We start from the raw sequence: 15,270 nt of genomic DNA on the forward strand, positions 1-15,270 counted from the left end.
ATCATCTGAATCAAAATCTTGCTTATAATCAACAAAAATGAGGAAAAAAGGGGTTTGATGACTAAGGCTCTTCCTTTCCGAAAACCAGACTTTTCTTCTGTTAGAAATTTACCTACAGTATCTCTAAGTCTACTAACATCATACTAAGTTATTTTTCTTCTTAAGATACCAAGTTAATGCCTCCATAATTACAACACTCTTATCACCTTTCTTATAGAGGAGTTTATTTAGAGGTTTCCTAAAATCATTAGGTAGCTCCCCTTTTATTAAAATCAAAATTATAATCTTCAGCAACTTATCTTTAACTTCATAGCCGTATATTTACGGCTTCATGGTCTTTCTATTTCTTGATCCTTTTATTACTGTCGCTAATTTTTCCTCACAAAATAAACCTTACTTCACATCCAAAGAATCACAAACTTATTCATTCTTTTCTATTATTTTCCTGTAGCTCCATCAGGGTTTGGCATATTCCCAAAATATTCTGCCCATCTCTCTTTAAATTGTTTCCCTATTACTAACTGTATCCCCGTTTCTATCTTTACTTAAATTAAAAAATAAGATTTTTACTGCTTAAAAAAAAGATTTGTATTGTTCTAATTAAATTAACCTTGTGATTCATGAGTCGTTCATGAAAATTTGGGACAAAATTTGAACTTCAGAATAAAGAGCGAGGTGTGGAGGAGGAGCAACTCCCATCGTATACAGAATAATTTCTGTTTGTTATAAGTTTGAATGTTGCTCCTTACTTTCAATTGAAAAAAAAAAACATTTTCATTTAATTCCTGATCGTTTTTCAAATAATCCCATGATATCTGGCTCCAACTCCACGAAAATTTACCTCCTCCCTACGAGTATTTTCTCTAGACAATTCAATCCTGGTGAAAATTTATCCCGGGCAATTACCCTTATCATTGCAACGCATAAAATTGAGTCACCAAAGAGAAAGCAAGCCATAAGAAGTATTTTTTACAGGAATTCTGGCAAACTCCCCCAGTACGAAATTTCCCCTGAAAAACTCAGCCCTTAGAAACTTTGCTACCCATGGAAATCACCCCAGCAGAAAGTTCATCCCCCCCAAGCCCGAATAATGTATGCATACTTCCCAATGACAAATGCTATGCGTAATCAATGGGCAAACTTTATAACTTAAAGACCTCTTCCCAGGGGCTGGGGGTGGTCTCTATATATCCAAAGGCAAAGTTAATCGGCCTTTCAATCTTAATAAACAAAATGGCTGTCTCAAAATTTTTATCAGACGATTTTAAGAAAAAAGAGATATGGGAGCGGACCCTCAATTGTTTTTGTCACTTAAAAAGGGAACAATAAACTTTTGAATTCCGCTTGAATGAGCTCTCTCATGATATTCTAGGTCTGCTGGATCGTGTGTTTAATAGGGATACTATCCCATTTTTAACAAATTTTCTCGGGCTCCTAGATTTTGATTGGTAAGATTAAACTTAGTGGAACTTTTATATTTGAAATCAGCATAATAAGTAAATTCGTTTAATATTTCTATTGGTATAAAAATTCCATCTTTTCAGACTCTTGGTGACTATTGAGCCGAGTTCCTCCTTACTTACAGTTCGCTTCCACAAACTGTTTGAATAGGACAATTCCAGTTTGATTAGTCCCTCTGAGTTTTTTAACATACTAGTACAATATTCCCCTATTATGCTGTCTGGCTGTATCTTCCAGATCTTCAGCAAATTTCATCCATGGCCTCCACTTCACACCTCCTTTGTTTATATTTTAACGTTTTTTCCCTTACTTTACATTCCCCTTATTTTCATACGATCTATCACTCAAAATAATTCCTCTACAAGCCCCTACCCCTCTCTATTAAAACTAAAGCATTTCCACAAATAGTTTACCAAAAAAAACATATTTCACAAAAGTAGACATTAATACGCTTTAAATTTTCATTTTATTTAGTCACCAAATGAACAGTCTGAGAAACTTTCCTTCGTTTAAAAAATAAATTCTGCAAGAATTTTTGAGTTCATAGTTTAATATCATGTCAAAAAGTTTCTTATGTAAATTACTGCACTCGTATTTGCTTTACTCCTGAAGCTTCAAGACAAAAAAAAACAAAAAACAAGACAGACCACGAATGCGTGTTTATTTGTTTTCCTTTTTTTCCTCAGGGGTGATCGTATCGACTCAGTGGTCCTGGAATTTCGCAAGAGGGCTAATTCTAATGGAGATTAAAAGTTCTAGTGCCCTTTTTAAGTGACCAAAAAAACTGGAGGGCACCTAGGCCCCCTCCCACGCTCATTTTCCCCAAAGTCACCGGATCAAAATTCTGAGATAGCCATTTTATTCATCATAGTCGAAAAACCTAATAAATATGTCTTTGGGGACGACTTACTCCCCCACAGTCCCCGTGGGAGGGGCTGCAAGTTACAAACTTTGACCGTTGTTTACATATACTAATGGCTTTTGGGAAGTGTACAGACATTTTCAGGGGGATTTTTTTGGTTTGGGGGAAGGAGAAGTTGAAGGGGGCTACATGGGAGTATCTTTCCATGCAGGAATTTGTCATGGGGGAAGAGAATTCCAATGAAGGGGCGCAGGACTTTCTAGCATTATTAAAAAAAACAATGAAAAATAAATGTGAAAAGCCTTTTCAACTGAAAGTTAGGAGCAGCATTAAAACTTAAAACGAACAGAAACTATTACGCATAAAAGGGGTTCACCTCCTCGTAATACCTTGCTCTTTACACTAAAGAAATTTTAGTAATTTCAACTATTTATTCTACGGCCTTCGTGACTCAGGGGTCATTCTTAAGGAATTGGGAAACAAAATTCAAGTTTTAGTTTAAAGAGCGAGGAATTGAAGAGGGGGTGAAACCCCTCATATACGTAATAAAAACATACAAATATAGAAGTTCGTTACGTAATTTAATTCGAAAGTTACGTATATTTTTTACTAATGAAAACTTTCGTAAAAAATTAAAAGTTCTATTCGCCTTTTTAAGTAATCAAAAAATTGGAGGGCAACTAGGCCTCCTCCTCCGCTCTCTTTTTTCTCAAAATCTTCTGATTAAAACTATGAGAAAGTCAAAATTTCCATTGTCCTTTTTAAGTGACCAAAAAATTGGAGGGCACCTAGGCCCCCTCCCACGCTCATTTTTTTCCCAAAGTCATCGGATGAAAATTCTGAGATAGCCATTTTATTCAGCATAGTCGAAAAACCTTATAACTATGCCTTTGAGGACGACTTACTCCCCCACAGTCCCCGTGGGAGGGGCTGCAAGTTGCAAATTTTGATTAGTGTTTGCATATAGTAATGGTTATTGGGAAGTGTAGAGACATTTTCAGGGGAATTTTTTGGTTGGGAGGGGGGTTGAGGAGAGGGAGTTGTGTGGGGAAAATTTTCCATGGAGGAATCGGTCATGGGGGAAGAAGATTTCCATAAAGGGGACGCAGCATTTTCTAGCATTATTTAAAAAACAATGAGAAAATAAATATGAAAATTTTTTTCCAACTGGAAGTAAGGAGTAGCATTAAAACTTAAAACGAACAGAAAATATTACGCATATAAGGGGTTCACCTCCTCCTAATACGTTACTCTTTACGCTAAAGGATTTTTAGTGATTTCAACTATTTATTCTACGGCCTTTGTGATTCATGGGACAAAATTTAAGCTTTAATGTAAAGATTTATTGACGAGGTATTGACGAGTGGGCGAACCCTCTCATATACGTAATAAAAATATACGAATATAGAAGTCTGTTACGTAAGCTAATTCGTAAGTTACGTATATCTTTTACTAATGAAAACGTTCGTAAAAACTAAAAGTTCTAGTTGCCTTTTTAAGTACCCAAGAAATTAGAGGGCAACTTGGCCTCCTTCCCCTCCTTTTTTCTCAAAATCATTCGATCAAAACTATGGGAAAGCCATTTAGCCAAATAAATAAATATGTTAATTTCACTTTAATTATTCATCTGCGGAGAGCCGAAATCAATACATGGATTAACTAAAAAACATTCAGAAATTAAATTAAAAAAAACGAGTTTTTTTAACTGAAAGTAAGGAGCGACATTAAAACTTAAAACGAACAGAAATTACCCCGTATATGAAAGGGGCTGCTCCTATTCAACGCCCTGTTCCTTACGCTAAAGTTTTTACTGTTTTAAAAAGTATGAGTTGAGAGAAAGAGTCAAACTTTAGTGCAAAGAGCAAGGCGTTGAAAAGGGGGCAGCCCCTTTCATATACGGGTAATTTCTGTTTGTTTTAAGTTTTAATGTCGCTCCTTACTTTCAGTTAAAAAAAACTTGTTTTTTTTATTTAATCGGGCTATTAGAAGAGGCTGCATATTAAAAAGCACAATTTAAGTTTTAAGTGTTTTCTTTTATTTTTATATATCCTAGAAATTAATATGGCACTATGGGGGTGGGGTTGCACTGTCAAACCATGTTATTTAGAAATAGTATAAGATAGGGAATTCAGTGGTACTACTTTTATTTTAGTTAACATCTTTCCATTAGAGCTGGTAAATCTCCAATAATTAAGTTAAAGTTAAAATACGGTTTAAAAAAATATTGTCAGGTTACTAATTAGATCAGTCACTGGCATTTCATTGTTTTACTGTATTCTTTTATTTTCTTATTTCTTTGTTTATTTCTTTTCTTTATTTCTTTATTTCTTTATTTTTATTTATTTATATATATTAAATAAATTATATTTTATTTAATTATACAATAAATATATATATATATATATATATATATATATATATATATATATATATATATATATATATATATATATATATATATATATATATATATATATATTTATTTCCTTTCTTTATTTCTTTATTTTTATTTATTATTTAATTATATATTTAATAAATTATATATATATATATATATATATATATATATATATATATATATATATATATATATATATATTTAATATATTATTTTTTACTTATTTTTCTTTTTTTATTTCTTTATTTTCTTATTTCTTTATTTAGACTGATTTTCTAAGCTTTTCTCCGATCATTATTTCTGTTTTTATTAAGCTTCTATTATTAAGTCGACATATAAGGTGCTGAAATGCAAGTTCAGTTGATTTATTGAGACAAACAATTTCGGATAAACTAAAGAACAAGATTTATGGTAAATCTTTGGTATAATCTATGTTAATGTTGTACACTAATTAAATAAACATATATTAAATGTAATACATACATTTTATATTGCACTAATTGCTTATCAAATTATTTTAAGTATAGTTATATTGAATATTATATATGTTAACTATAAATTAATTCAATGCAAATTAATTTATACTAATCTTATAATGCTCGTATGTATAGCAAGACTGTAGTCTTTATCGTTGGGTTATTGATGAAATTCTCAAGTCTTTGAGTTATATTTTTTGGGAGCATTAGCCCCTTTTTCGTAACTATACTTTAGTATGAAGTCAGTGAAATTCTAAATTTTGCCTTATTAATAAGACCAAAGCCCCTTAGTGGTGATTTTGTCAAACAATACACGTAGCAAAACCATTTTTTAAGTTAGCAAAAAGCGACATCCTTGACCTCTTTCTGTGGCAAAGAAGATGTACTAACTCAAAATGAGGATATGTTACGTCAATTAATACGAGATTGAAACATTAAAAAATATGCTCAAGCTTTTCTATTATTATCTAGGACCAGTTGCTTGACCTAGGTTGGTGTTTTATACAATGAATATTCTGAGAGAAGTAGAATAGCCAAGGCACAGGGTATTTCTAAAGTTGAAAATTTTGGAAGAAAAGGGAAGATGAATCTTCAAACAAAAATTAAAATATTAGAAGCCACGGTAATGAAAATTGTGTTGTTGATATATGACCAGTAAAATAAATACTTCATACCATTTTTGATCAATTCCTTTGGAAAACATTTAACAAATCTTCCAGATATTTAAAATATTTTCAAGCGAAAACAAAACTGCAAACGCTTACCAATAAGGTTCCTACAAAAATCAGCACACTTTGACTTAAATGTTCTTTTTCTTCTTCCATGAAATGGTGGGCTGTCCATACCAAGGGACCGCCAGAGTCTGAAACACTTGGGACAGGCTGCGGATGCATACCAGTTGCCTCAAGGGCAAACAGCTGTAATAATGCAGCAGCAACAGGTTAACTTCAGTTCACTAGTGTCTGAAAATGAACCAGAAGGAATTTAACAATTAGGGATAGTACCAAAAATGGATATTGGTTAAGCCCCTACATATCTGGGTCACAAGATTTTTTTTTTTTTTAGGAAAAAGAGTGAGGGCTCAATTTAAGACATGGGGCAACTTTTTCACATGTTCTTTAATATACTTGGGGGGAAACCTTATTGCCAAGTTCCAACTCCTCTAGTTTTTCAGTATGAATATATATATATATATATATATATATATATATATATATATATATATATATATATATATATATATATATATATATATATATATATATATATATATATATATATATATCAAATAGTTCGTGGTAACGAACTGTAGTAAGGAGCGACCCGGCTCAATAGTAACCAACACACTAAAAAATTGAATTTTGATATCAATAGCCACATCAAAAGAATTGCATTTTAATGCTGATTTTAAATATATAAGTTTCATCAAGTTTAGTCTTACCCATCAAAAGTTACGAGCCTGAGAAAATGTGCCTTATTTAGGAAAATAGGGGGAAACACCCCATGAAAGTCAAGCTCCTATCTACAAAAATGTGGAATTTAGTATTTTTTGCCAGAAGACAAATCACGGGTGCGTGTTTATTTGTTTTTTTTTTTTTTTTTTTTTCCCCAGGGGTCATCGTATCGACCAAGTGGTCCTAGAATGTCGCAAGAGGGCTCATTCTAACAGAAATGAAAAGTTCTAGTGCCCTTTTTAAGTGACCAAAAAAATTGGAGGGCATCTAGGCCCCCTCCCACGCTCATTTTTATCCCAAAGTCAACGGATCAAAATTTTGAGATAGCCATTTTGTTCAACATAGTCGAAAACTATAATAACTATGTCTTTGGGGATGACTTACCCCCCCCACAATCCCTGGGGGAGGGGCTGCAAGTTACAAACTTTGACCAGTGTTTACATATAGTAATGGTTATTGGGAAGTGTACAGACGTTTTCAGGAGGATTTTATTTTGTTTGGGGGTGGGGCTGAGGAGAGGGCGCTATGTTGGAGGATCTTTCCTTGGAGGAATCTGTCATGGGGGAAGAAAAATTCAATGACAAGGGCGCAGGATTCTCTAGTATTACTATAAGAAAACAATGAAAAATAAACATGAAAACGTTTTTTCAAATGAAAGGAAGAAGTAGCATTGAAACTTAAAACGAACAGAGATTATTACGCATATGAGGGGTTCTAAAAATACTTTAGCATAAAGAACGAGGTATTTAGGAGGAGATAAATACCTTGCTCTTTATGCTAAAGTATTTTTAGTAATTTCAACTATTTATTCTACGGCCTTTCTGATTCAGGGGTCATTCTTAAAGAATTGGGACAAAACTTACGATTTAGTGTAAAGAGCGAGGTATTAACGAGGGTACAAACCCCCTCGTATACATAATAAAAATATAAGGTTATGGAAGTTTGTTACGTAATTTAATTCTTAAGTTACGCATATTTTTTACTAATAAAAACGTTCGTTAAAAATTAAAAGTTCTAGTTGCCTTTTTAAGCAACCGAAAAATTGGAGGGCAACTAGGCCTCCTTCTCCACTCCTTATTTCTCAAAATCGTCTGATCAAAACTGAGAGAAAGCCATTTAGCCAAAAAAAGAATTAATATACAAATTTCATTTTAATAATTTATGTGCCGAGAGCCAAAACCAAACATGCATTAATTCAAAAACGTTCAGAAATTAAAAAAAAAACTAATTTTTTTAAGCTGAAAGTAAGGAGCGACATTAAAACTTAAAACGAATAGAAATTACTCCGTATATGAAATGAGTTGTCCCCTCCGCGATCCCTCGCTCTTTACGCTAAAGTTTGACTCTTTGCCACAATTCTACTTTTTAAACCAATTAAAAGCCTTAGCGTAAAGAGCGAAGGATTGCGGAAGGGACAACTCATTTCATATACGGAGTAATTTCTGTTCGTTTTAAGTTTTAATGTCGCTCCTTACTTTCAGCTAAAAAAATTAGTTTTTTTATTTAATATATAAATAAGTTGTTTGTTTGTGTGTCTGTCTGTCTGTCCGCATATGACGTCTGAATTATTTCATCATATACCAATTCAAAAACGAATGTATTCAAGCCGAAGTAGCTGAGCTGGTAAAGCGTTAAGTTCCAGGTTCTAGGTCCGAGAGGTTCCAGGTTCGAACCTTGGCTTTAGCATTAATAGAAAAGAAGAAAAAAACTAAAAAAAGGGGTAAAAACTACAAAAAAAAACTAAAAAGAAAATACTAAAAAAACTAAAAAAGCTAAAAAACTAAAAAAAACTAAAAAAAAGGTAAAAACAAAAAAACTAAAAAAAAACTAAAAAAAGGTAAAAACTACAAAAAAAACTAAAAAGAAAAAAAAACTAAAAAATAATAAAAAAACTAAAAACTAAAAAAGAAAAAAAACTAAAAAAAGGAAAAAAAACTGAAAAATAAAGGAGAAAAGAAAACTAAAAACCGGGACACAGGGAATATAAATGACGAACGGGACATTCAAAGATTAATTACAGACCGGGACACCGGGACACAAATGACGACCGGGACACCGGGACACAGGGAATATAAATGACGACCGGGACGCTTAAAGAAATTAAAGACTGGGACACTGGGACACAAATGATGACCGGGATACTGGGAATATAAATGACGACCGGAACACAGGGACGCAACTACAACGGGGACGCCGGGGGCACAGGAGGATATATAAATGACGACGGTGACACAGGGAATGTTCGATTAGCAATCACAATCAACAAAGCTCAAGGGCAATTATTAGAATAATGAGGTATAGATCTGAATACGGATTGTTTTTCCCATGGACAATTTTATGTTGCATGTTCAAGAGTCGGTAAACCTGACAATTTATTTATATGCACAGACAATGGGACATCGAACAATGTTGTATATTCGCAAGTTTTACGTAGTTAAAAACATATATATATCTATCTACATTCACAGGTGGGACACAGGGACACAACTACAATGGCGCGTAACTAATATGGCGCGTAACGAATTACGCGCGCTGGGGGGCTTGGGGGGGCGCGAAGTGCCCCCACCAACTAGGTGTTGGGGTGGCGTGAAGTGCCACCCTAACAGCTAGTATATATATACATATATATATATATATATATATATATATATATATATATATATATATATATATATATATATATATGTATATATATATATATATATATATATATATATATATATATACATATATATATATATATATATATATATATATATATATATATATATATATATATATATATATATATATATATATATATATATACATATCTATATATATATAGAAATCACCGCACATGGATAATTAAAACGAAATTTGCATATTAATTTTTTTGCTAAATAGATTTCTCATAGTTTTTATCGGTTGACTTTGATAAAAAAAAGGGGTGGGGTATGAGGCCTAGTTGCCCTCTGTTTCTATTCGTTTTAAGTTTAAATGTTACTCCTTACTTTCAGTTGAAAAAACTTGTTTTTTTATTTAATTTCTGATCATTTTTTTAAATAATAATGGGATATCCAGCGCCCCCTTCATAGAAATTATCTTCTCTCATGAAAAATTCTTCCATGGAAAGTTTCTCCCAAGTCCCCTGAAACATCTGTATACTTACCAATATCCAATGCTGTATGTAAACAATGGGCAAAGTTCATAACTTGCAGATCTTTCCCGGGAACTTTGGGGGATTAGCTTCTACTTAAAGACATAATTATTAGATTTTTCGACTATGCTGAACAAAATGACTCTCAAATTTTGATCCAGTGAATCTGGGAAAAAACTGAGCATAGAAGGGGGTCTAGTTGCCCCTCTAATTTTTGGTCACTTGAAAAGAGCACTAGAACTTTTAATTTCCATTCAACTGAGCCCTCTTATGAAATTCTAGGACTACTGGGTCAATACGATCACCCCTGGAATAAAACAACAACAAAAAAACCAAATAAACACGCATCCTTGATCTTTCTTCTGGCAAAAAATACAGAATTCCACATTTACGCTGATGGGAGCTTGAAACCTCTCTAATAAAGTTCTCTGATAAGGTGAATCGGATGGTGTGATTTTTATTAAGATTCTATCACTTTTAGGGCAAATTTCGATTCTTTTGATGTATCTTTTGGTACCAAAATTTTGTTTTTTAGATTTTCGGTCACTATTGAGCCGAGTCGCTCCTTACTTACAGTTCTTTACCACAAACTGTTTGAAAGATCGGAAATTAATTAAAAAAAAAAACAGTTTTTCAACTGAAAGTAAGGAGCAACATCAAAATTTAAAACAAAAGGAAATTATTCCGTATATGAGGGGAGTTGCCCCCTCCTTAATACCCCGCTCTTTACGGTAATTTTTTAAACTTTTAAAAAACTTTATTCTTCTAATTAAAACGCCCTTGTGTTTCACGAGTTTTTCTTAAAAAATTAAGACAAAAAGTTAAATCAGTATATATAGAGCAAGGTGTTGAGAGGGGGCAACCCCCCTATTGTATGTAATAATTTCTTTCGCTTTAAGTTTTTATGCTGCTCCATACTTTCAGTTAAAAAACTTGTTTGTTTATCTAATTTTATGCAAGTACAGAAGTGCTTCTATATTTTTAAACAGTAAATTTAAAGTACAAAACATAAATAGTATATTCTTATCCAATTGATAACATTAAAAGTGTAAATACGAGTAAATGGCATTTAAAGTTAAATTTATGTATATGCTCGAAATGTTTGAAACCTAATACCTCTAAGAGGAAAGGAGGCAGAATTTAATTTTCAAAAAAGAAATGGAAGAGCTACTTGATACAAATATATTTTAAACAGTAAAAACCTCTAGCTAAATGTTTTAAAAGACGACAAGTAAGAAAAAGCATTACAATTTTCCATTAACTGCAATTCTGGCAATAAAGGATTTTAGCAGAGCATTACAAAACTTTGGCGTAAAGAGAAGATGATCAAGGAGGGCCCAGTCCCCTCATTTACAGAATAAAGCTGGTCACTCATATTAGCAAATAATGAAAGGTATTCAGGAACTTCACACCAAAAAGACCAATACAGTTAAAACATGCGCTTTCCTTTAGTACAAGATAGAAAATTGTTATTCTGTATGGTTTTTGAATATCGATTTGAGGCATTTACCTTAAAAACATTATCTTCTATGTCTCCTATGCTTGTGTGAGCTCTCATTAATCTCTGAGGAGTAGATATGTCATTTTGACTTAAATAGTGATCGCAAACCTAAAAAGAAACAGTTCATGAGTTTAGGGGTTGGATAATTAAGAAGAGTTTTAGCCTTTGCTTCAACTAGTAACATTCAAAGAGCTAATACAGCTGTTGCTGGCACACAACAGCTGTTGTTGGCTCATCTATCCTGCTCTGTTTAGCCCTCTATTTCCGCCACCTCTTGCAAAGTAGTTTAAACTGTTTGCTTCTAATGCATATTAAATAAAAAAAACAAGTTTTTTTTAACTGAAACTAAGGAGCGACGTTAAAACTTAAAAGAAACAGAAATTACTCTGTGCATGAAAGGAACTGTTCCCTCCTCAACGACTCGCTCTTTACGCTAAAGTTTGACTATTTCACTCAATTCTTCTTTATAAAATAGTAAAAAACTTTTGCGTGAAAAGGCGGGGCATTGAGGAGGGAACAGCCCCTTTTATACACGGAGTAATTTCTTTTTGTGCTAAGTTTTAATGTCACTCCTTACTTTCAGTTAAAAAAAACTTGTTTTTTTTGTTTAATTTCTGAACGTTTATGAACTAATGCATGTTTGATTTTGGCTCTCCGCACATAAATAATTAAAACAAAATTTGCATGTTATTTTTTTTGCTAAATGGCTTTCTCTTAGTTTTGATCGGACGATTTTGAAAAAAAGAGGTGGGGGAGGAGGCCCATTTGCCCTCCAATGTTTTGATTACTTAAAAAGGTAACTAGAACTTTTAATTTATAACGATCGTTTTTGTTAGTAAAAAAATATACGTAACTTACTAATTAACTTACGTAACGAACTTCTATATACGTATTTTTTTATTATGTATATGAGGGGGTTTGCCCCCTCATTAATACCTCACTCTTCACACTCAAGCTCAAATTTTGTTCCAATTATTTTAAGAATTTCCCCTGAGTCACAAAGGCCGTAGAATAAATAGCTGAAATTACTAAAAACACTTTAGCGTAGAAACAAAATATTTAGGAGGAGATGAACCCCTAATACCCGTGATAATCTCCGTCCTTTTTAAGCTTTAATGCTGCTACTTGCTGTTATGAAAAAACTTTTTCTTATTTATTTTTTCATTGTTTTTAAAAATAATGCTAGAAAATCCTGCGCCCCCTTCATGGAATTTCTCTTCCCCCACGACAAATTAGTCCAAAAAATATCCTCCCACTTATCCCCATCCACTCGACCCTCCCTCCAGAACCAAAAAAATCTCCCTGAAAACGTCTGTACACTTCCCAATAACCATTACTGTATATAAACACTGGTCAAAGTTTGTAAATTACAGCCCCTCCCCTGGAGACTGTGTGGGAGTAGGTCATCCCCAGAGACATATTGATTATGTTTTTCGACTATGCTGAACAAAATGGCAATCTCAAAAATTTGATCTGTTGACTTGGGAAAAAATGAGCGTGGGAGGGGGCCTAGATGCCCTCTAATTTTTTGGTTACTTAAAAAGGGCACTGGAATGTTTAATTCCCGTTAAGATGAGCCCACTTGTGACATTCTAGGACCACCTGGTCGATACGATCACCCCTGGGAAAAAAATAAATAAACACAGACCCGTGATCGGTCTTCTGGCAAAAAATACGAAGTTCCACATTTTTGTAGATAGGAGCTTGAAATTTCTACAGTAGGATTCTCTGATGCGCTGAATCCGATGGTGTGATTTTCGTTAAGATATTATGAATTTTAGAAGGGGTTGTTTCCCCTACTTTACAAAATAAGGCAAATTTTCTCAGACTCTTAATTTTTGATGAGTGAGACTAAATTTTACGAAACTTGTATATTTACAATCAGCATAAAAATCCGATTCTTCTGATATATCTATTAGTATCAAAATTCCGTGTTTTAGAATTTCGTTTACTATTAAGCCGGGTCGCTCCTTACTACAGTTCGTTACCATGAACTGTTTGATAGCAAGCGAACTCAAGATACTGTAATTAATCTTTTTATTGAGATTGCTAGCGGGTTTATTCAAGGAAAGACAACAAAATACATAAGGAAAATACAAAAAAAAGCAATACAACCAAACAATTGACCCTCCTTAGCTTTCGCTTGCTTGGAATAACTCATTAAAGCTAGGAATTAAATTTAAAGAAGAGAAAAGAAAGAAGGAAAAAAAAAATCTGCCATTTACCCAACTCCAGTCCGCACAGCTATTCCAAAAAAAATACATTCCACCAAATAACACACTCAAAAAACCCTTGCTTCAGTCCAACAAAAATTTAAACAAATTAATTTCATTAATTTTTTTTTCCTGTGGGAACCTGAGAGCGAAAGAAACCCAATTAAACAATTCTTCAAAACCCTATACACCTGGAGACCAACTGTTTTAAGATCTTTACGGAAATCACTCACATTTGCCAACTTTTTCAAAAAGTAGGGCAAATTATTCCAAAAATTTGGCACTATTTTTTTAGCTATATTACCATCACTATATTAGCATATCATATAGGATAATTGTGTATTTCATCGCCAGAAGTATATAAATTTAGGAAACACTTAGGAATTTGCAATAATACTTATACATGAATAATGCAGGATAAATTGTCCTAGACCTAAACGAGGGATAATATTTGGCAGTACATTTTGAGATCTGACTGATGTTACTATTTCCGGTCATCGCTCGGAGTGCCGTGTTTTGCATCAAATGTAGTTGCTTCAAGTGGATCGAAAACGTACTGGACCATATAGTCACACAATAAATCAAATATGGGTGGACTAAAGAGAAATAAATTATCTCATCACATAATTCGGGAATATGTTATTTAACTTTCTCATTATTCGTATTCTTGCAAATTTAGTACTAATCAAAGATACATGTTTTTTAAAACTAAGGCATTCATTAACATTAACATCAAGATAGCTGATATTACTAGGACGCTTGACTACGTTATTATCTATTTGTATATTAGTAATCCAAGGGCAATAATTAGAAGACCTTCAACAAATAACAAAATCTGATTTATTATGATTTAACAAAATTTCATACTCTCATCCACTTATCCATGAATACCATACCCCTTTTTCATTATTTTTTCTGCCATAGTAAAATGGGTATCATCAACAAAACAGGAATTACTAATCAGACTAATTACAGACAAACCCAACTCATTAATATATACTAGGAACAAAGGAGGCGTAAAACACAACCCCCAGGCACACCGAATTCAACTACTCTTTTGCTGGACTTGCTCCAGAAATTTCTACATACTGTGTTCTACCACTCAAGAATGAATCAAATAGCTTCAATGCCTTTCCTCTTATTCCACAATTTTCTAGCTTCTACGATAAAATTACAAGGTCAACAGTCTCGAAAGCTTTTACTACATCTAGGAAAATAGACGCCACTTTGTAACTCTGGTCTAGAGCATCATTTACAAACGTAGGCAACATTAAAACTGCCTGGTCTGTAGACATCCCTTTACGAAAACAAAATTGATTAGGTTGAATTAGGATATATTTTATTAGAATTTATATAGAATATTGTCTGTCGCCTCGAATTTGCCATACAAAAAAGCAAAACAAAACGAAATAATTAAAAAATAATGTTTTTCTTCCACATTCCCCCCAAAAAGTACCACCAGCGGCCAAGAAGTGGATATTAGCATATTTTTAGGATGTGCTCGAACCATTTAAGCTGTTTTTTTCCTATTACCAATAGCAAGTATATTTAAGATATTTGTATTGTAGAAGGTACTCTTTATCACTTCATCACTTAACATAGGAAAAAAAACAGAAATTTTTCGGGGGAAGGGGGAATTTCTGAGTGATAACAGAGCGAAATTTTACAAATTTGTAAAGAATAATAAATAAACAAACTTAAATACTTTGGTCAATGTCATATCAAAGATTTTTGTTCGGGGGGTTATTGCTGTTTTTTTCCACGAG

At 33.0% G+C, this 15,270-nt stretch overlaps 1 protein-coding gene across 1 annotated transcript in view; it reads right to left on the reverse strand.

Annotated features, from left to right (window-relative positions):
• The window catches only part of LOC136034084 (potassium channel subfamily K member 18-like), a 100,453-nt gene extending 86,813 nt beyond the window's left edge, over positions 1–13,640 (reverse strand). Inside the window, exons 1-3 of the mRNA XM_065715210.1 lie at positions 13,517–13,640; positions 11,301–11,399; positions 5,962–6,159 (exon numbers count right to left, since the gene is read on the reverse strand). Coding sequence (XP_065571282.1) covers positions 5,962–6,040 — 79 coding nt within the window. The 5' untranslated portion in view covers positions 6,041–6,159; positions 11,301–11,399; positions 13,517–13,640. The remainder of the gene's footprint in view (positions 1–5,961; positions 6,160–11,300; positions 11,400–13,516) is intronic.
• Between the last annotated feature and the right edge of the window lie 1,630 nt (positions 13,641–15,270).

Source organism: Artemia franciscana, chromosome 12, assembly GCF_032884065.1.
Source record: "Artemia franciscana chromosome 12, ASM3288406v1, whole genome shotgun sequence".
Lineage (NCBI taxonomy): Eukaryota > Metazoa > Arthropoda > Branchiopoda > Anostraca > Artemiidae > Artemia > Artemia franciscana.